The sequence below is a fragment of the Cibotium barometz genome, chromosome 12 (assembly GCF_041138505.1).
Source record: "Cibotium barometz isolate CiBa-2024 chromosome 12, ASM4113850v1, whole genome shotgun sequence".
Taxonomy (NCBI): domain Eukaryota; kingdom Viridiplantae; phylum Streptophyta; class Polypodiopsida; order Cyatheales; family Cibotiaceae; genus Cibotium; species Cibotium barometz.
In genome coordinates, this window is record NC_141057.1 from 15,991,506 (window position 1) to 16,016,840 (window position 25,335).

The 25,335-nt window shown below is 45.7% G+C and overlaps 1 protein-coding gene across 3 annotated transcripts in view; it reads right to left on the minus strand.

The window, feature by feature from the left end:
* The window catches only part of LOC147633124 (DUF21 domain-containing protein At4g14240-like), a 164,159-nt gene that overhangs the window by 42,867 nt on the left and 95,957 nt on the right, over positions 1-25,335 (minus strand). For all 3 annotated transcript variants that reach the window (XM_086806134.1, XM_086806136.1, XM_086806135.1), the window contains one exon: positions 12,960-13,006. In XM_086806134.1, coding sequence (XP_086662260.1) covers positions 12,960-13,006 — 47 coding nt within the window. The remainder of the gene's footprint in view (positions 1-12,959; positions 13,007-25,335) is intronic.

Sequence of the window (25,335 nt, forward strand, 5' to 3'; positions counted from 1 at the left end):
GTTTTGGACCGCTTTCCAGAGTCATGGGGTACCAGGACCAGAGGTGTTTGGGATTGTTCTTGCTTGAGCTGCGGAGACATAGAGATAGCCTGCTTAGGCGCACAGAGAGCCAGACTCAGAGGCACATTACAGATTTCTTTAGTCCAGCCATCACTGCGCCAGATGGACCACAGCAGCAGCAGGACATGGATACCGCCCACACCAGGGGTACACTGATTGATCGTGCGATTGAGCTTGGGTGGTCCAGACGCCCACGACTACGGAGGGGGGCATCCCAGCATAGACGGAGGTTGCAGCGGCAGATTCGGATTATTCTTGCGAGGCATGCGGGACACCCAGTCAGGGTGCTGACCACAGAGGATATTGAGGAGATCCGCCAGTGTCCGATGCGGCACATATTATGAGATGGAGGCACCTCCATAGTGTACCCCTCCGTCCCACATGATATTGTATCCCCTCACTATACTCCACTCACCTCCATAGTGTACCCCCCCCCCCCCTCGCTATATTCCAGTTCCAGTTTCATTTTCTAGGTGCCGGTAGTATCATCTTTATTTTTCATTTTCTGGGTTTTTTTATCCAGACATTGTATCAGATCCACCATGATGTAACTTTTGGTCTCATAGGTCATTATGGCCTTTTGAAGACGTTAATATAACATTTCATTTCATCATCTCTCTCTCTCTCTCTCTCTCTCTCTCTCTCTCTCTCCTGCACCTCTGCGCCCCCTTTCTCTTCGCTTCTCTCTTCCCACCCGCCTTCTCTCTCTTCGCCCCCACCCACTCTTGCTCAGGCCCCCAAGGCAGCAACATAACTCTCCCCTGCACCTGTAGCTGAGCATCTTGTAGGTCGCATTTTTTGAGTCTCCCCCAAAGGGGAGAGGGTACCCTTGAGGGGGGACTCGTTCCACCAACAGCCCTCTCCTTTATCAGCAACAACACATGGAAAGTAAGAAGTCTTTTGCCTCAGTCACCGCTTCACGATTACCGCCCATTCCTCCACCCCTTGAGCAAGCCGACACCGTGGGAAGCCTACCTCATGCAAGAACTGAAGAAACTCCAGGGAGAATTAGCAGCACTGAAACAGGTAAATTCAGTTAACTCACAAGATTTTGTTAAAGAAGTCATATCAACGGTCAAAGAAAGGAAGGAATGGAAAGTAACAAAAAGGTAATCAGAGTCGGAGAACAAGCCTCTACAAGGCTACAAGCACACACAAGTTCACAACTCTCAAGGCTCAAGCTTTCAAGGCTCAAGCTTCTTCTCTCTTCCAACTTCCAAGTTCCAAGTTCTAGGGCCTAGGCTCTCACCTCTCCCTCAAGCCTCTTGAGTCTTGACTCTTCCAACTTCCAAGCCTCTAGGCTCTCTCTCTCTCTCTCTCTCTCTCTCTCTCTCTCTCTCATTCCTCAAGGCTCAAGAGTCAAGCCATCTTCAACCATGGCATCCTCCTCACGTGCCGGGGCTTCTCGTAGAAGGACAACTTGATGGACATGGTGGGAGGAGGTTAACTACACCACATCCGTTCATGGAGGCGGTTCTCGGCCATGGCTCCGTCCCCGTTCCCTACTTATGGCCGTCACCCGTCCCGTCCCCGTCTCCGTCCCTTGTGACTATGACATGGAGACAAGGTCCATAAGGTTTGACTAAGAAAAAGCACGATTCTTGGTCAAAAAGCCAAAGAGGGTTGACCGTGAGCCAAGGGCACCATTGGAAAGAGGAGATTGAACCAAACCAAAAAGCTAAAAGCCGCTTTCTCAAAAAGCAACTCTAAGGCCAAAAAGCAAGGCCTTAAAGCCAAAAAAGCAAAGCACCAAAAGTTGAGTAATATTTTATTAATAAAAGTAAAAAGAGCAAAAGCAAAGGCAAAAAGAGAAAAGCAAAGCATGAAGGCTGTTTGGCAAAATGTCACCAATTGGCCGACCATTTGGTCCATTCCTAGTTTTTGCGTCTCGTTCACTTGAGGCCAGGCCGGTGTCTCGTGTGAAGAGGCCAGTATTTTGCTGACATGGACGGGAGCCAGACTGGTGCCACCCGTGTGTTAGCAGGATGGTGTCGTATGGACGGGAGCCAGACCAGTGCCACCCGTGTATGACCTGGACTGTGTTCGATCCATGGGACTGTCACGCCATGGAAGAGCCAGTATTCGTGCCGTGTTTTGCCTATGGGACTGTCACACCATAGGGAAACTCGTGCCTGGAACTGTGTCTTACCTATGGGACTGTCACTCCATAGGAAGACCAGGATTTTATGTTTTTATGTCGTGCCAGTTTTGTGCCGACAGATATTTTGTACATGTTCCATGAACGGGAGATATGTCCATGTTATTATTTGCACATGCACACATGATTTGTATGCTTGAAACTGTTTTCGCATGACATGTATTTGTGTGTTTGCCTGCTTGACGTGTTACTTACTGAGCGGGGACGCCTGCCAGTGAGTGGTGAAGTCTGCCCTGTATTCTGACGAGTTTCAGTGCATGTGAACAGGTGGTAAGTATGTTACACATGTTGTTTTAATGTTATTTTATTCTAACCCCTTTATTTTATAAGGTTAGGGGTTCACACTTATTTAAAAGTGGGCACCCCCTTTGGGCACCCACTTTGGGGCCAAGGTGGGGAGCCCCACTTTTAAGTGAGTGTGGGGGTGGGCATGGTCACCCACCCCCACTAGTCCCCCACATGCAAACGTGGGTATGACCAAGGCTAACTTCACTTAAATTTTATTAAAAAAAAAGGGCCCCTTCAAGCGTGGAAGGCATCGCTTCCCTCTTACGTAGAGAACCGGCGACCACCCTTCCTTGCGCATGTTTATCCCAGACGACAGAAGACTACTGCGCATGCTCCTCTGGTGGACTGTGCGTTCCATCTGCAGGCGACTACCACCTCCTCCTTACTGCTGCGCCTGCCCCACTACAGGCGGCTGAATACTCTTGCTGGTGGCTGCGTTGAAATTTTGCAGGGGACTGCTCATACTGCTGTTGGCTGCGCCTACCCCTCCTGCCGGCGGTTATCATCTCCACAAGCACTGCTGCGGCTTCTCTCCCCAGACGGCTGGCTGCAACTACAGGCGGCTGCCATCTTTTCTGCTGTACGGCTGCAGCCAGGCGCCTGTGTACAGCAGCCAGGAGCCTGTGTAACAGCAGCCAGGTGGCCTTCCTCCCACAGTCGGCTAAACCCTTTATTTGGCGGCTGTTTACCCACTGGCTACGTTGCCTTGTCTCGTTGCAAGCAAACGTGGGCCATCTTCTCTCCACATTACAGCCAGGCCTCTCCTCCAAGTGGGTTCTCCTTCTTTCACAGCAGGTGGCTGTGGCTTTTTGCGGTGATTCTTGTCTTGGTGGTTCACCACGAGGCAACTGCTTCTTCATCAAGGGTGGTTTCATTTTCAGCATTCCACAAGTATTGGTTTTCTATCAACCATCTACAAGTAAGTGATTTTCAGATTTGAGTAAAGCATTTAATGTTTAAATCTGGTAAGGGATTCATCCCTCTACGGCCACACCCGTTCGGTGCCGGGTTGTCCAAGCTGTATTGGCGAACCTCGGTCCAAAGGTGCTGAGATCGGGAGAGCCAGGCGTTAGTACGAGAGCGCCTGTTTGTGCGTGGTCTCGGAACACCAGTGAGGCGCTCTCCGCGGAGTCTAGTGAAAGCACAGGACCGTAGAGATTGGACCACACTAGTGGTCGTTCTGCTTCGAGTTTTCTACATCGAAATTCGAGCCTATTTGTTTGGTACTGTTTTCATATGTACATGGACATTATCTGGTTCTCAGAACCCATGGAGCATTGTATTCATTAAAATACTCCCAATAAATATATCATATATTGAGGGGGGGGTCGGCCCGTTCCGGCCCCAGTGCTGGTGTCCATCTTTCCATTTCTGTTCATTTAAAGTTCAAGTTGTTTTAAGTTGTCCATTTCAAATTTGTGGTTTTAAAGTTGTGCTATTAAGCGTGTGGGTGTTCAACGGAGTCTTTCCCACTTGACGGGATCGGTTTCATTGGTATCAGAGCACGGTTGTTTCCCTCTTCCTAGTGGGGAAACGAACCTGTGTACTGGACATCCCGCTTTTAGCAAACTTAAAACACAATGGACAGCCAAGGCAACCCTTTGGAAGTACCAAATTCGAGGGGTCCATCTAGTGCTTCTCGTGGGTCTGATGCCCTGCGTGGTAGGCACAAGCCCCTTGAAAGGGTTATGGATAGTGAATCCAAGGGTCAACTGTCTCCAGGAAAGACAGTTATGCTTGAACAAGAGCTTGATGCTATGAGGGCTGAAATGGAACATATGAGAAAACTTTTGCAGGCTCAAGAGCAAGAATTAAAGTTTTTGCATGAAGATCCACATCTGCAAAGTGCTATTGAAGCCAGGAAGGTTGATGCTATGGTTGATGTAACCTTTGAATCAATGGCTCGTGAAGTGGGCAAGAAACCAAGGGAGTTGGCACTTGCCTATCTCCTTCGCAAAGGTGATATCAAAGAGGGGGATGACGGAGAGCTGAAATTCAGAAATCCACCTCGTTTGAAGCATGGAGATCCCGCATCCCAGAGGCTGAAATCTTTTATGCAAAAGGAAGAGGTGACTGTCACCTCTCGTCATGCATCCTCTCCCCAAGGCACTAAGCCTGACAGATTTATGTATGCCAGTGCTCATGGAGGGCACGAAAGTCACATGCATGCAAGATATGTATCTCATGGTGACAGGTCTGCTTCCAGAAAAATTTTGCCTTCTGAGTTGTCTCATGGAGAGACCATGCCATATGCAGGTAAGTCACATGCATCTGAGTTTCGAGTTCGTGGAGCACATGCCACCGTGCCCCATGAAGCTTCTATGACGGCCCATGGAGCCCATGCAGACAGGGCTACCCCGTTGGATAAGGGGAAAAGAAAAAGAGTAGACCATGAGCCTCATGCCAGGAAGCTCAAGGAATTCAAAGCAGGTGATAAATCTGTTAAATTTGATGTCTTTCATGGTGAACATGATGCCTCTAAGGTGTTAGCGTTTGTGGCACAGTTCGACATTGCTTTTAGCGATGAGGACTTTACAGAAAAGTCGAAGGTGCGCCATGCTAGCATGTTTCTGAAAGGGACTGCTGCCCATTGGTGGATCACTGAAAAGATCACCAGGGATCCCATCTCTACTTGGAAGGAATTCAAAGATAGATTTTATGCTCAGTTCTTGCCACCCAATGCAGAGCAAACTCTCACTCAAAAGTGGGATAGGCTGGAACAAAAAGATAATGAGAGTGTGCAACAGTATGTTAACAAATTTTGGAAAGTGTTGCTGGAAGTGACTCCCTTCATGCAAATCACAGAGGATGAAAGAAAGAGGAAGTTTCGTTCTGGATTGCAACCTGCATATAGATCGGGTATTGAATTGCACCCAAAACATACATTGCAACAACTCACAGCTTCTGCCCTTGCTACAGAGCAATTGGTGCTCAAGATCAAGCAGGATCAAGGAGGTTCCAAGGCGAAGGACAAGGCTGCCCCAAATCAGCAAAAGGGTGGACAGCCACCTAAAAAGAACTTCCGGGAGCCTTACAAGGGTGGTAAAGCTGAAAATCACACATCCAAAGAACAGGGCCCAAGAAAGAACAAATTTGGATTAACCCCGGAGCAAAGAGAGCAATACGCTAAGGATGGAAAATGCTTTTCTTGTGGTAGCAAAGACCACATGTTCCGACAATGCCCAGATCGCAAACCAAAGCACGAGGACAAGCACACCAAAGCAAATGTTCATGCAGTTCCTGATGTGCAAGGTAATACAGGTCATGATGCAAAAGAGCGTATGGTTTGCAAGGCTTGGGGGCAAATCAAGGATCAGCCCGCACTCTTCATGTTTGATGACTGTGCAACTGACAATTTCATCTCTATGCAAATGGCAGCTGCATTGGGAATTGAGGTTGAAAACATGGGACCTCAGATTGAAGCTGAAGCTGCATTTATTGGTAAAGAGATGCAGGTTACCCCTTTGATTGGGAAGTTGCGTATCCATATACAGGGCTATCTTGATAATGAGCATTTCTTAGTTGCTCCTCTGAATGGATGTGATGTATTGTTGGGCAAGCCGTGGCATCATAGGCTTGAGCCCCGCAAAGACTACAAGTCTAATATGATTTCCTTTATGCATAAAGGCCGCATGCACTTTATTGATGCTGGCAAAGAAGGGGATTCCATCCCAGTTGTATCACACATCCAAATTAATAAAGCAATGAAAAAGAGTCTTTCAGCGTACTTGGTTTTTGTGCGTGATAGTCTTGTGCCAAATCATCAAAATGTGGATGCTATATCTAATGATAGGCTGAATTTTCTTAATGCATTCAACGACTGTTTTGCTGACTCGTTGCCAGGTGAATTACCTCCCCAAAGGCCCGAAGATCACCGCATAGATCTTGTGCCAGGTAGTTCTCCACCTAACAAACCCGCATACCGAGTGAGTGCTGCACAACAAGAAGAAATTATGAAGCAGGTAAACGAGCTTTTAGAGAAAGGTTTGGTTCAGCCCAGTTCCTCACCTTACTGCTCTCCTGTGCTTCTTGTTCAAAAGAAGGACGGATCATTCCGTATGTGTGTAGACTATAGAGCTTTGAACAAGCTTACCATCAAGAACAGATTTCCTATTCCACGTATTTGATGATATCTTGGATAAGCTTGATGGCTCAGCTTGCTTTAGCAGACTTGATTTGAAGAGTGGTTATCACCAGATACGCGTGGTACCACAAGATATCCATAAGACTGCATTCAGGACAGCCTTCGGATTATATGAATTCTTGGTAATGCCTTTTGGTCTCACCAATGCTCCTGCTACTTTTAATCGTATGATGGATAGGATATTCTGACCCCATCGCAAGTTTACAGGAGTCTTCTTTGATGATATCTTGGTTTTCTCCAAGAATGAGCAGGAACACAGAACTCATTTGGTCACAGTGTTCGAAGAGTTGCGGAAGCATAAACTTTTCGTCAATGCCAAGAAAAGTGAGTTTTTCCTTTCACAGATTCATTATCTGGGACATATTGTATCCAAGGATGGAGTTACAATGGATCCTGCAAAGATAGAAACTATTCGGAATTGGCCCGAATTGCAAAACGTACATCAAGTACGTAGTTTTATGGGATTATGTTCGTACTACAGGCGTTTCATAAGGCATTTTGCTATGATTGCCACTCCTCTACATGATCTCACGAAGAAGAAAACTGTTTTCAAATGGACTTCAAAGGAACAGGATGCTTTCTTGCAGCTCAAGCATGCGATCATATGTGGTCCAGTATTGATTGTTCCTGACTTGCACAAGTCATTCGTGGTTGAATGTGATGCTTGTGGTGATTGCATAGGAGCTGTCCTAAATCAAGAAGGGCATGCAGTTGCATACGAGAGCCGTCGTTTGCATGATGCCGAGCTTCATATGGATATCTATGAGAAAGAGCTCTTGGCTGTAATTCACGCCTTAAAGATTTGGAAACACTACCTTCTTGGGGCTGAATTTGTAGTCAAGACAGATCATCAAAGCTTGAGATACTTTTTATCTCAAACCAAGCTTTCAGAGAAGCAGATGAGAATGGCAAATTTTCTTTCCATGTTTCATTTTCAGATTGTGCATACTCCAGGAAAGAAAAATGTCGTGGCCGATGCACTATCTAGGAGGCCTTATGTTGCTGCAGTCTCAATGGCCTCTCATGGAGATCTATCTGCTATGAGAGATTTGTATCATTTGGATGCTGATTTTTGCCATATATGGACTGATTTGATGGCTGGTCATTCACATGCCTCTTATGTAATCAATGAGGGTTATCTCATGAAGGATAATTGTCTATGTGTGGTGAAGGATTTGCGTCCAAAGGTTATGGACGAATGTCACGCTCCACCATATGCTGGTCATAGAGGTATTATGCCTACTACTCGCATGATTCAGAGGTATTTCTTTTGGCCAAGCATGCGTAAAGACATTGAGGCTTATGTGCGTGCATGTATTACTTGCCAAAAGGTGAAATTTGATAGGCAAAAACCTCCAGGTTTGCTTCAGCCATTGCCTATTCCCTCGCAACCTTGGGAAAGTATCACGATGGATTTTATTATGGATTTGCCTAGATCCCAGCATGGGAATGATGCTATTTGGACTATTGTGGACAGGTTTAGCAAGCAAGCTCACTTCTTGCCCGTCAAGAAAACCATCAAAGCTGATCATATGGTAAAGCTTTTTCTTGCTAATATTTTCAAGCATCATGGTATGCCTAAATCCATTGTTGGGGATAGAGATCCCAGGACTACAAGCCTATTTTGGAGAGCTTTATTTGATAATATGGGTACTAAGCTTGAGTTTTCATCAGCTTATCATCCCCAAACGGATGGCCAAAGTGAAGCTGCAAATTCAGCCGTGTTGGATTTGTTGAAGTGTTATGTGGCAGATCAAAAGAGTGCATGGGAGAAGTATCTTCCACTTGTTGAGTTTACCTACAACAATACAATCCATGCTTCCACAGGAAAGGCTCCGTTTGAGATTATTTATGGCAGAGTGGTCTTGCCACCCATCCTTCGTACTAAGGATGAGATTTTTGCAGCTGATGAATATGTTCGTGACTTGGATGTTACCTTTGGTCAGGTGCGGACAGCCATTGCAAGATCTCAGGATAAGCATAAAATGGCTGCTGACAAGCATAGAAGGGACATGGGTATTGCTGAAATTTGAGAAGGCTAGGCTTCGGAAGAGGCCAGGACGAGAAGGATCATATCCTAAGCTTTCTCCTCGCTATTATGGACCCTTCAAGGTGATTCAGAAGATCAATGAAGTGTCCTACAGGCTTGCTTTACCTAGTCATTGGAAGATTCACAATGCTTTTCATGTGAGTCTATTTCGGAAATATGTGGGGCCAGATCCTGATGAGCCTGTCACAGAAGATCCGCCAGAAATTGAAGAGCTTGAGGAGATCCTCCAGCCAGAACAGATTGTTTTTCACAAGGAGAGAAAGCTACCTGCAGGAAAGCTTTCCAGGAGATACCTTGTGAAGTTTAAGAATTATTTGCCTATTGATGCCAAATGGGTAAATGAGGATTATTTTGCAGATTATCCGCAATTGTTGCAGGCATATCTTGAGGCTTTTAAGTTGAGGTCAACTCTTTAGAAGCCCGGGGGGATGTCACCAATTGGCCGACCATTTGGTCCATTCCTAGTTTTTGCGTCTCGTTCACTTGAGGCCAGGCCGGTGTCTCGTGTGAAGAGGCCAGTATTTTGCTGACATGGACGGGAGCCAGACTGGTGCCACCCGTGTGTTAGCAGGATGGTGTCGTATGGACGGGAGCCAGACCAGTGCCACCCGTGTATGACCTGGACTGTGTTCGATCCATGGGACTGTCACGCCATGGAAGAGCCAGTATTCGTGCCGTGTTTTGCCTATGGGACTGTCACACCATAGGGAAACTCGTGCCTGGAACTGTGTCTTACCTATGGGACTGTCACTCCATAGGAAGACCAGGATTTTATGTTTTTATGTCGTGCCAGTTTTGTGCCGACAGATATTTTGTACATGTTCCATGAACGGGAGATATGTCCATGTTATTATTTGCACATGCACACATGATTTGTATGCTTGAAACTGTTTTCGCATGACATGTATTTGTGTGTTTGCCTGCTTGACGACTTACTGAGCGGGGACGCCTGCCAGTGAGTCGTGAAGTCTGCCCTGTATTCTGACGAGTTTCAGTGCATGTGAACAGGTGGTAAGTATGTTACACATGTTGTTTTAATGTTATTTTATTCTAACCCCTTTATTTTATAAGGTTAGGGGTTCACACTTATTTAAAAGTGGGCACCCCCTTTGGGCACCCACTTTGGGGCCAAGGTGGGGAGCCCCACTTTTAAGTGAGTGTGGGGGTGGGCATGGTCACCTACCCCCACTAGTCCCCCACATGCAAACGTGGGTATGACCAAGGCTAACTTCACTTAAATTTTATTAAAAAAAAAGGGCCCCTTCAAGCGTGGAAGGCATCGCTTCCCTCTTACGTAGAGAACCGGCGACCACCCTTCCTTGCGCATGTTTATCCCAGGCGACAGAAGACTACTGCGCATGCTCCTCTGGTGGACTGTGCGTTCCATCTGCAGGCGACTACCACCTCCTCCTTACTGCTGCGCCTGCCCCACTACAGGCGGCTGAATACTCTTGCTGGTGGCTGCGTTGAAATTTTGCAGGGGACTGCTCATACTGCTGTTGGCTGCGCCTACCCCTCCTGCAGGCGGTTATCATCTCCACAAGCACTGCTGCGGCTTCTCTCCCCAGACGGCTGGCTGCAACTACAGGCGGCTGCCATCTTTTCTGCTGTACGGCTGCAGCCAGGCGCCTGTGTACAGCAGCCAGGAGCCTGTGTAACAGTAGCCAGGTGGCCTTCCTCCCACAGTCGGCTAAACCCTTTATTTGGCGGCTGTTTACCCACTGGCTACGTTGCCTTGTCTCGTTGCAAGCAAACGTGGGCCATCTTCTCTCCACATTACAGCCAGGCCTCTCCTCCAAGTGGGTTCTCCTTCTTTCACAGCAGGTGGCTGTGGCTTTTTGCGGTGATTCTTGTCTTGGTGGTTCACCACAAGGCAACTGCTTCTTCATCAAGGGTGGTTTCATTTTCAGCATTCCACAAGTATTGGTTTTCTATCAACCATCTACAAGTAAGTGATTTTCAGATTTGAGTAAAGCATTTAATGTTTAAATCTGGTAAGGGATTCATCCCTCTACGGCCACACCCGTTCGGTGCCGGGTTGTCCAAGCTGTATTGGCGAACCTCGGTCCAAAGGTGCTGAGATCGGGAGAGCCAGGCGTTAGTACGAGAGCGCCTGTTTGTGCGTGGTCTCGGAACACCAGTGAGGCGCTCTCCGCGGAGTCTAGTGAAAGCACAGGACCGTAGAGATTGGACCACACTAGTGGTCGTTCTGCTTCGAGTTTTCTACATCGAAATTCGAGCCTATTTGTTTGGTACTGTTTTCATATGTACATGGACATTATCTGGTTCTCAGAACCCATGGAGCATTGTATTCATTAAAATACTCCCAATAAATATATCATATATTGAGGGGGGGGTCGGCCCGTTCCGGCCCCAGTGCTGGTGTCCATCTTTCCATTTCTGTTCATTTAAAGTTCAAGTTGTTTTAAGTTGTCCATTTCAAATTTGTGGTTTTAAAGTTGTGCTATTAAGTGTGTGGGTGTCCAACGGAGTCTTTCCCACTTGACGGGATCGGTTTCACAAAAAGCAAGGCTTCCCCAAGTATAAAAGAAGCATGAGAGCCTCTTGAGCATCAAGTGGAAGAAGAACCTCTTCATCGCATTGCCATCTTCGTTCAAGCGTGGAGATTATCTTCTTCATCATCATCTATGAACCAAATCATGAAGTTTTTCATCGCTACCTGCTAATTTCAGAGCGCCTCCAACAACTGTAGTGCCACGTCACCATCTTTCCGTGCGATTGCATGGATCCATACAGCTATACGGACTCTATGGACATAAAATTTCAAAAACCCTAAAACTACTCAAAAAATCCTAAAAACTGCTTTTTGGAGGTTTTTATCTCCCTTAAACCATTAAAACAGGTTTTAAATCAGTTTTCTTGCCAAGAAGAGCTCCTCTAGGGTTTTCATCATCGACAAGGCTATAGGAATTGTGGAGATTATTCATGGGATGAGCGAGTGCATTTAGAGCTTGGACATGGAACTTGGGCATAGAGCTTGGACATGGAACATGAAGTTTGGACATGGAAGCTTGAACATGAGCATAGACATGAAGAACTTGGACATACAACTTGGGCATGAAGCTTGGACATGAACATGGAACACAAAGCTTAGACATGGAGCTTGGATTTTGGACTGGGATTTGAACTTGGACTTGGATTTGGATTCATTGGACTTGGGATCCATTTGGACTTGGACTTGGATTTGGATTCATTGGACTTGGGATCCATTGGATTTGGATATTGGATCTGGTACTAGCCCGGTGAGAGATACTTGTGGGTCATCCTCGTGGTGTGCTCGGCAGCAGAGATCTTGTGCGTCGACATCGACATCGACTTGGATATCCTGCATCAGCATATTTGTTTGTTTTGTATTCATTGATTGTATTGATCCTAGCCAGCGTGCCCATGGATTGTTCCTGAATAAATTCCTGAAAGGGGGCGGGGCCTGTTCCCCGCTCAATGTGGTGTACTGTGCAAGATCCCCATTCCCTTTTCTCTCTCCCCTCTCTCTCTTTATACTCTCTCTTTATATTTTTATCTCCTGGACACGTGGTTGAGTCTATCACTGCACGCCCCACTGGGCTTACACAACGTTATTTCTTCAAGAGCACGTTGATTAATTTGGAAGGATGTTGATGCTTCATGAACAAATTGATTAACTTTGATTCTCTAGTGATAAGATTAACGACACGAACCCGAATGTGTCTAGTCTTGTGACACGAGTTTGAAGGTTTTTGGAACCTAAGAGCACTAAGTCAGCTAGTGACTGCAGACAGGCACATGAGGTTTGGCAACGTAGGCTAAACTGTGCAGTTTTTTAGTGCTGGGGTTTCAAGAGTCTTTTTTGGGTTGCCTTTGGTGTGACTCATGGTATTGCGTTCTAGTTTCCTCAATGTGAATCTATTTCTAGAGAATATGATTCCAACTACACGTCAAGCGGGAACTGGATTGGTAAGCAACTGCAGGCAGCAGCCTGACCAACAAGGGAGTGATCATTTTAGCCTGTACAAATACCAGAGCAAGACAACATTTTCAAGAAAGACAACCAAGGTTAATCTAAGGTTTATAATGGTAGCTTACAAAAGGCTGCATGGCATGGTTGGCTAACCGACTACGGAGAAATAAATTAGCTACCCAATTGACCGAATAAGAGCAAACACGTTTGCAACAGATGAACATTTCCCATTTGAGTTTTCCTATCATTGAAGACATGAAACTTCACTCTAAAGGAAATTCTCCTAATACTAGACACATACCTCTTGTGAACATCGACATACTCATCTGTCTCATCCACAATCTCTTCCTGCATAAGCCCATTAATCAAGTGTGTAGATTAGTAAAAAGATCACTCCTTTTAACATATTACGCAACAAGGATTTCAAAAAGAACATGCTTGTGAAAGCAACATTTCCACACCAGATACATAATCTGTGGTCACTACCTTCAAGATCTTTTATCATGTCTCATTCCAAAAGAAAGAAAGAAAGAAGAAAGGAAAATTGTGTTGATGTCCTACAAAAGACTAGAAGGGTCTTTGAGACTTAAATAAAAATCGACACTGTATCTATCACATGCACATTGGCAAGCAAACAAGGTGGAGGGATGAGGCCTCTGAGATCTGGGGCATCTAGCTCTCAGAAGAGAGAGAGAGAGAGAGAGAGACAGAGAATTTTCCTTTATGTCTACGAAAGACCCAAAGGATCTATGAGACCGAAAGCAATACATGTGATCTGTGGGTAACTGTGTGCCAACAAAACATAAAAGAAAGAAAACTAGCTACCGAAAGAACATGACACCCGTACTACATGAGTCCTGCATGTACAATGTGATCAACCCAACGAGGCATGTGATATCCTCATCCAATAATAGTACTATCCTCCTCAATTACAGAGCACAAGGCTGTGATGAAGTCCACCTCATGTGGTCCATGTCTCCAGAGTATGTCCTGGATCTGCAACTGATGCGTGGAAGGTCCAGATCTCTGGGGGCGGGACATCTGGCTCTCAGAAGGGATCAGGCTCTCTCTCGAGTCTCTAGAGACTCCACGGGTCCCTGGGGCTACAAGATCATGCACTCTAGTACGGCGATGGCCTGTATAATCCCTCTGTCTATGTGCGGCCTGAGTAACCTCCTCTTTCGCAGGCGCAGGCAAACTACAGAAGTCTGTAATGGAGGTCTAAGGAGCATCCTGCTTGCTGCGACCCCCTGAGCACTGTCTGAACAGGGCACCCCAATGATGTCTGTGGAGGGCAAAAATGGCCTATGTGACCAAGACAGTACCATGTGTATACAACATGTAATAGGAGATATGTAGAGCAACTCCAAGAGCTAGAACAACAAAGAAATATAAGGTGAACTGAGTAGGTCAATGTAATGAAGCATATGTGTTATTGCATCTAGGGAAACACTAGTGGGCTCCACCCATGTGTGCCTCTGCTAGGGCTGCAAGCTCACTCTGTCATGGCAAATGGGGTTAGAAAGGAAACTAAGAACATCGTTCAAGGGCTGAGATGGTAACCCCTACATGTGTCCAGTCTGTACTTTGTCAGTCTCCTCCTCAAGGTAGCGGATACAGTTCCTCGAATCCTTGGTTTGCCGGATGCTTTGGGTAGCTTCCATGTAGGGAAACTTAGGGTGTCTAATACAAATGGAATATGGTTTGGTGTGCATTTTGCCACTGAAACCACATAAGCACTAAGTTTCTGATGCCAAGGCCAAGGCCGCAACATTTTTATACTCATTGCCAGTGCCACAAGAACCAGGATACAGCTCATTGTTGGTACCAAGGAAACTCGATAAGGTAGAATTTGGCACCACGACAGATGCTCCCAGCACCAAGGCAACCATTAGCCTTAGCAGCCCTAGCCGCCGCCACTCAATCAGAACAGGCTCTAGCACCTGCCTAGCAGAACCCCTTACCAAGAGGCATGTACAAACCGCCACAGTTGTCATACCCACCTCCGGTATTATCACCTCAACCAGTTCTCCCAAGAACCGCACCAATACCAGAGTACTCAGTAACCTTGTCCCAAGATACAAAGAAACCTGAACAGGAGAGCTATGAGTCTTATGAGCAGCAAGACCCATACAAGCAAAACAAGCTCCAACCATAGACTATACCTCCTTGTTTGAAGCTACGGTGCAACAATGAGTGAGAACCTCAACAATTTGACACGTAGGCTACCACTTCAATGCTCCCAATGCAAAGGCCCACATCGTATTGTAGAGCGTCCTCACAAGGCCCCTACGCCAAGTTTCCAGAGTGCTTCAAGCACTCCGAATCACATGCCTGACCCCAATGTCATCCCTTACGGTGGCACATGCTACAACGGTGGATTCGAATATGCTTATAAGCATTGTCCCAATAGAGTGACAATTGCCCCAAAGGCAAAATCATCATCCAATTCGACGTGTTGAGTGTGCAAGGAGGACTTATTCATACAGCCCCTTTAATGCTATAACAAGGCTCCAAACCAAGATGAGGGTAGCAACCAAGGAATCTTCCAAGGCTACCGATAGAACCATAGGTCCAAAAGCTGTCGAAGAGCACATGGAAGCACAATGCATAATCACTTGTCAAAGACATCATCATCATGACCTTTAAAGTGGTTCAGACGAGAGCTCCGAAGCTGCATAAGGACAATTCACACCAATGGACACTATTAGACCCCCGAAAATATCCAACAAAACCCCCTTCGGAGTGAAGAAGTGGCATCTAAGAGAGAGACCTTCAGTATGATGATTTGGGCTCTTAGATCATGTGATACAAAAGAACACAATGATGCCAACACCTGAAACTCGCGTGTCAGGCCTAATACAAGAGCTTGACTATACATAATGCCTACATCAATGAACCCCCCCTGGCTCAAAGTAGGGAAATGAAATGAAATGTTATATTAACGTCTTCAAAAGGCCAAAGTGACCTATGAGACCAAAGTTACAACCATGTGACATCTGATACACTGTCTGGAAAATGAAAGAAAGAACTGAAGGTAAGTATCTAGCCCTACAATACATCAGTAGGGAGCATCCAGAAGCACCAACTAGGGAGAGTGGGAAGCTAATGCTACTAGTCAAAATGGGGTACATGAGTACATGGATACATGAATACATGAATATGGGGGAGTACAAAAGTGACAATGAGTACAACAGTATAGAGAGAGAGAGCACAATAAAGAACCAAAGAAAGAAAGTTATATTAACATCTACAAAAGGCCAAAATGACCTATGAGACGAAAAGGATTCAATCATGTCCATTAAATACATCATCATGGGTACTAAAATGAAAGAAAATACAAAGCTAAAATGCTAAAGATGAGATGCTAGGGCTGATCCATGTACAAAGAGCATAAGGCTTGCATATCATCCTAAGATATCCCGCATGGGGCACCTTAACATGCGGGATATCTTATGATAAATGATTTATAATAATACTTCCACCATGTACATTGCTTTTATAGGCATCAAACCTCATCTTTTGACCTAGACCTTAATAAGGGCAGTTCACACCCTAAGGGGGCGTTCACACCAATGGACACACTACTAGACTCTAAAAATATCCAACATGAACCATTGACACTACCTAAGCATACCCTTTGGGGCATGGATTGTAGTCATGGGAGATGATGGCTGGCTAGATACACATGTATGGATTGATATATATCTTTTTCACAAAAAAAAGTTATTAGACTTCTCCTATTTGACATTAAGTGCATGGTAAGGCCGCTTTATATGTTCCAGCATCGTCTCACAAAAGATAGGTGCTTGCTGTTTGAGTCGATAAGATGGGAAAGTGCCCTCTGACCATGTGCTTAATGTCAAATAGGGGAAGTCTAAGAACTTTGTGTACATACTTGCTCAAGACTAATAATTGTACCCAATCACTCAATCTTTGGACTCAGTATTTAGGTTCGCACCCCTAGCTCCAGAACCAAACCAACCATACTGCACACATTGCAAGATGCAATGGACAAGGACTTAGAGGAAGGCCGAAGTTTGCCTCCAATGTGTTCGACGACTTCATTTCGTCCCCTTGAGAGGCACCGCGTCCTACGGAAGACTCAGTGCACATTCCCTGCACGATTGAACGTCCCAACCCACCTCCGAGTGAGTGCAAATATTGCTCATGCAAAATAGCACGCAGGTCTCACAACCTTCTTGTCCTCATAGGTTCAGGCTCCAATAAGCTCTCTTTTACATGGAAATTCTCAACTTTGGAGAAACTAATCTGACTAGAAGAATGGGAATATAAGAGCCCATATAACAGAGCTAGAAGAAGATGAGTCATGTCAAATTGAGCCCTCTCCTACCATACCCAAGACCAAAGGACCGCCGCCAAAAGTTTCCATGAACAAGTGAAATGAACCTGCCAGTTATAACAAAAAGCAATCATTGCAATCTTGGACAGTATTGTTGGTGTCAGCATAATCACCAAGGACTGCTAAGCCTAGGGAAGCCCACCACTCAAGGGACGAGTCTCCTCGTAAAGTTTGTTGACAAGAATACAACTAAACCATTGGACGTCCTTCAAGATGTAAAAACTAAGACCATTGTGTCAAGCACTCATTCGTGGTTATGAATTTCCAAAAAAGAGGATCATAAACTATGATCCTCGGAAGGCCTTACATGAGAGACGCAAAGCTGGTTCACGATTGGGAAACCAATCACATTTACGTACGCAAGGGTGACCACGCCTTGAAAATAGACTTGAAAACACAGAAGACTCATCCAATGAGTCGAGGCATTCTCACAGAGGAGTCCAATAGATGAATCTGATAGAAGAGTCCGATGCAACCGTGATATAACAGTTCAGACCCCTTCGTTCAACATCTACAAATGTTGCAACAAGTTGTTGGATAGTGAAGATGAGGACCCGGACTATGAGCCACTCCCAAATCCCAACGACCCTGAGGATTGGATTCCATTCCTTGCAACCATGGAATCTCTCCTATAGAAGCTTGGAACAAGGTTTCCAAGACTAAACAAGAGGCAGATAACATCATGTTCATGCTACAGCATTACTTATGGAAGCTAATGACTTCGAACCAAGGGTAGTTAGTGACTCATCTAGCAAAGATTCCTCAAAGGAAGAAGCAAATTCCACATTGCCCACAAGCACCATGCTAAGAAAGATGAAACCACATAGGAAGTCTACTAAGTATGGAGATTGACCTTCATTGACTTCACTATGTTGAAGTCGTGGATTCACACAAGACCTACACCAAACACAGAGAAGCTAACCTAAACAAGATCACCCTCCCGGCCAAGACAGTGGCCACAAAAGGTGACAAGGAGTCAAATAGCTCCAAGCAAGCCAAACTTGTGAGCTAGGACCGTGTGAAACAACGAAGCCTTTCTTTAAACCTGAGTTTAGTGAGTCTTTAGCAATCCTTTAAAACAGCATACATGAATCTAAAAGAGATGTAGTAGAGACGACACCAGCTGGAGTCCCGAATTACCCACTGAAAGCACCCCCCCCCCCCTTTTTTCTCTCCCTGCCTGCAAGTAGGAGTATTTGCTTTATTTCTTCTTCGGGAGAACTATATACAAGCTGAACTCTATCCACAAGACTGAGCGGACAAACTGACTGACTGACCACCAAACACAAGGACAAATCGACCAAACGCTAGGCAGAACTGTACATAATCTTTAGGCGACTATGAAGCTATCTTCGAGAGAAATACACCGGCCCGAGACTGAGGGTTGGTGTGCTGAATACTCCTGAAGAGATTGAGCTTCTTTGCCTTGGGCTGAGAGCACAAGTATGGCTATAAGTATGCACAGGCAAGAGCCTAAGCATACATGCTTGTTTTCTGATGTTAATCTATGATCTGCGTATTTTGGGACTAAACAGGCCTTGCCTCTTTATATGTCCACCTGATGCAAGTCGGCTACCCCATACTGCATGTCGGCCAATATTAAATGCCACGACTGACATAAAATGTCTAGTCGGCTGCAGCAACTGCTCACAACTAGCATAAAATGCTAGTCGACTGCCTAAAGGCTCGTCGGTGGGCTACCAGACCTGGCCGACTGCTCAATAGCCTCCAAAAGGCTTGTCGGCTGAGCTTAAAGGGTGGCTAGGGGTGCTGGCTACCCCCTTGCAAGGCTAGCCCACCTTGGGGGCTGCCTTGGGGCTGGCCTTAGGACTGGCCCCTTCTATATGAAGTGCAACTACATGCTTCTAATGCATCTACTGCTATGGCTGACATCTACATTAATTCTCCACAGTGGGTTAAGAGGACTGATCTGACACTCTAAGGCTAGGAGACTGACCTACGTAGCTTGTGCCTAACATATCCCAAACAAGGCTCACAAAGGGGTCACGGCATTCAACAAAATTATCCTAAAAGGTACTACTTCTGTACGTGATTCTTGCAATGTTGATGAGCCAGCTTGTCACCGTGTACCACAGTGCATGGAACTGCCCAATGCAAACTCAACAAGATCCTCGTACCTCTTATGACAGCCTCGCCAAGGTCAAGGAAGTTAACCTCGTGGCCCAGGTGAAGAACCTAAGCCCACTCTTGCCAACCCACCCCAAAACCCCAACCAACCCCCCCCCCCCCCCGCAACCAACCGTCAAGCCTCTTCTTCCATTGGCCAACCGATTGCACCCGCATTCCACCCCGTCGTTCTCAGGCTTTTTCCTCACCTTAACCACCTCATCACCGAGATCGATGAGCCTCCAGTCACATCAAATTGTTCCATGAAGGGAACGACCTCAATGAGGCACCACCGCTAGCCCCATGAGAAGAGCCCGTGGAGGATGATGGAAAAGACCCGGAATTGTCCTTGCTCGTCCATGAGCAGCAGCTAACATATCTAACTAATGCATGAGACCTCATCTCCCAAGGCAACTTCCTTGACACTCTTGACAGCCCCATTGTTACCGCCAAAATCCGCTTAGTGAACCAATACATGCAAACGATATACGTGAAGTGGAAGCCCGATAATCCCAAGCACACCAAAAGGTGGCTAGAATTATACTGGCCTATGTACGACCCATCGCCTAGATCCCCTCAAATCGGCAAGAACCTTTCAAGAACTTGCCCTCTTTGGTACCCTCTTCTTCAACCATACCAACCATGAACACTCAAAGCCTTTACACCAAATGTCTTGCCCTCTTTGGTACCCTCTTCTTCAACCATACCAACCATGAACACTCAAAGCCTTTACACCGAATGTTGGAAAAGCATTTGCTCAATGCTCTACCCTCGTGTTGTTACTACTGGTGACGAATGTGCTCTATTTTGTAAGGGGCCCCCTATATGAGGAGTAGCCATTGTGATGAGCACCCAGGCAATTGATAGTTCCCAGTTTAGACACTGGGTGGTGGCCAAATGTGGCCACATGGTTAGGAATTATGTAGACTTGGCACTCTGCCAAGTAGGATACATGATTGTGCAGGCTATGTGACCGCATTAGTGAGTGCAAGACAGCAAACCAAGCACCCGAGCAATTGATAGTTCCTAGTTTAGACACTGGGTGGTGGCCACATGGTTAGGAATTATGTAGACTTGGCACTCTCCCAAGTAGGATACATGATTGTGCAGGCTATGTGACCGCATTAGTGAGTGCAAGACACCAAACCAAGGACACATTGTTCTCGGGTTGCAAGGCCCATTTGATTGAGGGTCCAAACAGTCTCATATAGTTGTGGGAGCTGCGTTGAGTCCCTACAAGACTATGTTGTAGTCTAATATAGTCTCAGTCCGATGATCTGGTCAGTTGGTCATTTTAGACTAAGTCGTGTGTTGGCCCGATGTGACTGAGAAAATACGTCCATGACGACCTTGGGCACTATATATAGAGTAGTTTGGCAACCTTTGTTCATCATCGCGATCATTGTGTTCAAGCACTCTCATAAGCAAGACATCCTCCATCCGGAGTCTGTCTAGATCACCATCAAAGCTCCTTAACTGGGACACATAGGTGGGCGGACAACCTTGAGTTTGTAATCAAAGTTTGCAAGCAGTAATATTGTTTACTCTTTTGGATGGTACAAATTACATCTTTGGAAGTTCAAGATTAGGTCTATTCTTGATTCATATGAGTTATGGGTAACCGCAATAGGGATTGATGCAAAGGTGGGTCCTTATCAAGGAGGATCCACTACAAACCTCAGCTCCTCCTAATGGCATATCATCAAGAGTAAGTGATATGCATAGGGATATTGATTTACTTTGTATATTTTATGTCTTTTTCCCTCCCTTACTTCATATATGCTTAATTGCCTTTTGTAGTTCACACTAGAGTTTAATCGCTTACGATATGGAATCGAAGCGTTGTTACTTGGCCAATTCAGCCAAAGGCTATCATGGCACTGTTAGACAGTAAGTCTACACAATCGTTTTTGAGATATGAGAAAGAAAGAAAGAAAGAAAGTTGGATTAACGTCTTCAAAAGGCCAAAATGACCTATGATACCAAGAGGTTACATCATATCCATGAGGTACATCATTCTGGGTACAAAATAGGAATAAAGAAAGATAACAAAAATCTAGAACTATAAAATCTGATCTAAGTACATGAGCAAAGAGCTCTCATATCACCCTAATACATCCCTCATGGGCCGTACGTACGTACGGATCCGTACAGTACGGTACAGCCGTACGGTACGGTACGGTACCGTACTGTATGGATCCGTACGGAATCATTTAAAAAAGTAAAAAATGTGTGGCGTGTGGCTCTCTTCAAAAGACTCATCATCTTCATCTGATGATGAGATTTGAGACGCTTGCGCCTGCCGTTGCTCCTGCCGTTTTTGGCCGTTGCGCCTGCCTGTTTTCTAGCCGTTTATGGCTGTTGGGCCTTGGCTCTTCTAGCCGTTTATGGCTGTTGGAGACAGTAGTAAGAGAGACAGTACAAGAGACGATTTTGAGTTCGTTTCAAGCTTCGGGGGCGCTGCCCCCGAACTCCCCCGCCAAGGGGGGCCTCCTTGGATCCCCCCGGCGGCAGAAATTTAGAGAGAGTATTTTTTGAGTGCCGTTTCCTCCCCCGTCCCCGTTCCCTACTTATGGCCGTCCCCCGTCCCGTCCCCGTCCCCGTCCCCCGTCACCGTCCCCCGTCCCTTGTGACTATGCTCTAGAGTCTAGACAACTGTAGTGTTTCATTGTTTTGCTTTTTGCACTTGTGGACCAGGACATGTGCTGTAGACATGATATTTGTACTCTCTTTTATCATCTATGACTTTCATGGTTCTTGCTTATATCACTATGACTGTTGACATGAGGTATTGTGTAATGGGCTTGGTAACTGATAATTGATTTAAACTTTAAGTAATGAGGTTCAGTCTTTATTTTAAGTATTTTGGTTGCTATGTCTACAAAATATTCAGGTTTCTAGGACTGCTTACAAATGGTACGTACTGTTTACGTACCTTAATATTTGTTCCGTACAGAAGTACGTTCCGTACGTACTGATAGCGTGCCGTACACTACGTACCTTTCCACCTTGCATGGAGTATACAATCATGATATGCACCCTAGCTAGCTCCATCATGTACCATACTGGGGGTATAGAATGGTATACATCAATGAATGATGGGGAGAAACAGTTAGGGTTTCACTTGTGGGAGACACACACAGAGAAACAAGGGAGAGAGAGAGAGAGAGAGAGAGTTGTGGGGATAAGTCAACTCATCAAGTGAGTGTGTGACTCCCCTATCACACATGTATATTTCACTAGTACACATAGTGCACTTAGTACATTAAAAGTACTAAGTGTACTATGTACTATAACTTATGGGCTTGTACACACTATAAGGGTGGGCATAACGCCTTTACCCCAACAACCTCCCACTTAAAGGCAAAGTGCCCTTAAGTAAAGGAAAAGAAAAATCAGCATGTACATGATAATATACAAGGCCATATCAAGGCTGAAAATGGCCTCATCCAATGCCCATCAAGTGTCTGCAATGAGCAAACCGCTCCGGAGGCAAACTCTTCGTCAACAGATCAGCCGGGTTGTCATCCGTATGAATCTTAACAAGCTGAATTTGCTTGTTCTCTATCACCTCTCTGATGAAGTGATACTTCACATCCACATGCTTCGTCTTTGCATGAAAAGCAGGGTTCTTTGCCAACTGAATGGCACTCTGACTGTCACAATGCAACAATGGAATATCCCCTGTATAGCCCAAATCAACCACTAACCGAGATAGCCATAATGCCTCCTTGCAAGCCTCTGTGGCTGCAATATACTCGGCCTCTGTAGTAGATAAGGCAGTGCACTTCTGCATCCTGGATATCCATGACACAGCACCTCCTGTGAATGTAAACACATAACCGGTAGTAGACTTCCGGTTATCTGGATGACCGGCATAATCCGAATCCGTGTAACCATGCACTAATGCATCCTGTTTGCCAAAACATATGCACATATCCTGTGTGCCCTTCAGGTATCTCATGACACCTTTCACTGCTTCCCAATGCTTCTTGCCAGGGTTGGCCATGTATCTAGAAACCACTCCCACTGCAAATGCAATGTCCGGCCTAGTAGCAACCATGGCATACATGAGACTGCCACAAGCTGAAGCATACGGAATCTTGGCCATATCAGCCCTGTCTCTATCTGACTGTGGGCTGTCCATAGCACTGAGTTTCACATATGGAGGCAAAGGAGTACTAGCTTTCTTCCCCCCATCCATATTGAACCTCTACAAGACTTTGCCAATGTATTCCTTCTGAGACAAATACAACACATGCTGATTTCTGTCCCGAAGTATCCGCATACCCAAGATGTGATTTGCATCACCCAAATCCTTCATATCAAAGGTTTCATGCAGCCTCTGCTTCAAGGCATCCATCTCTTTACGAGATTTCCCGGCAATCAACATATCATCAACATACAAGATGAGGATCAATAGACTGCCATCCAAAGCCTTCTTGGTGTACAAGCAGTGATCTATGTCACTTCTCCTGAATTTCTGTGATTTCATGAATGTATCAAATTTATGATACCATTCTCTTGGTGCCTGTTTGAGCCCATAAAGACTCTTTTTCAGCTTGCATACAAGCTTCTCCTTTCCACTCACTGCATAACCCTCTGGCTGTTGCATATATATCTCCTCATGGAGATCACCGTGAAGAAAAGCAGTCTTCACATCCATCTGAATCAAGTCCAGATCATCATGCGCAACCAAAGCTAACACAGCTCTAAGTGTGGTCATTTTGACCACTGGAGAGAAGATCTCCTCAAAGTCCACACCATATTCCTGCTTGAAGCCCTTAGCCACTAACCTGGCTTTGTATCTTGGCTTTGCATCTGGTGCAACTTTGAGCCTGTAAACCCACTTGCATGGCAAAACCTTCTTGCCTGCAGGCAAATGCACCAACTTCCAAGTTCCATTTTTATGCAGAGAATCCATCTCTGACTTCATGGCACGCTCCCATAGAGCTTTGTCTGCCCTCTGTAAAGCCTCCTTGTAACATGAGGGCTCCCCACAGTCAGTGAGCATCAAGTAGTTAACCCCTGGAACAAACCTGTCAGGGGCTCTGGAGGGTCTTGTGGACCTCCGTACCCAATGACCATCATTTGCAGGTTTGCTGTCCAGCCTGCATATCACCCATTGGTGGCTCCTGTTCCATGCCATAAGGCTGAAAAATCATGCCCGGTATATCCTCTAACTGTGGTATATCCATAGGGATATCTTCTGCCATATCTGGCTGTCCATTTGGACCATTTTCAGCACCATTTAAGGGCTGGTTTTCCTGCTGTAATGGCTGATTTACAGCCCTTTGTTGTTGTCCATGATGTCCATCATCATCAAAGATGACTCTGCCAGGCTCCTGTTGCCTTGCAGGCTCCTTATACAGCTTCAGCCCAAAAACCATGAGGTAATGCAGCATGTGACAACATAGAACGGACCTTCTCCTGAATGGTCCTGTTCATCCTCTCTGCTGTCCCGTTTTGTGGAGGATCATAAGGAGTAGAGAGCTCCCTCTTGATGCCTTTAGCATCACAAAAGTCCTGAAACTGTTTGGACATGTACTCTCCACCATTGTCGGAACGCAAAGCTTTCAGTGTTTTGCCAGTTTGATTCTCAACAAGAGCAACAAACTTCTGAAACACTGAGAATGTATCACTCTTCAAACGAAGAGGATAAACCCACACCTTACGTGTGGCATCATCAATAAAGGACACAAAATATTTTGTCCCTCCCAAAGAAAGCTGAGGCATCTCACATACATCTGTATGCACAAGCTCTAACTGAGCATCTTTCTGTCCAAGAGCTTTCTTGTGGGGGCACTGTAGTTGCCTACCATATATACAATGCTCACAAAACTGAAAACTTGAAAACTTTAGAGAAGGCAAGTAACCCAAACGAGACAATTGCTCCATTCCCTTGACACTCATGTGTCCCAACCGGCTATGCCACATAGAGATTTCCGGCAGCTCGGTTGCATTTACATTAGCATGGTGACAAACACCTGCATGCATTAAATAAAGAGTGTCCACCTTAGAGCCTCTGGCAACAACCAGTGAGCCCTTACTAATCTTCCACTTTCCACGACCAAATGTGGTAACATAATCAGCATCATCAAGCTGTCCAGTAGAAAGCAGATTCTTCTTGATCTCAGGCACATGCCTGACATCATGGAGCATAAGCTGTGAGCCATCTGAAAATACA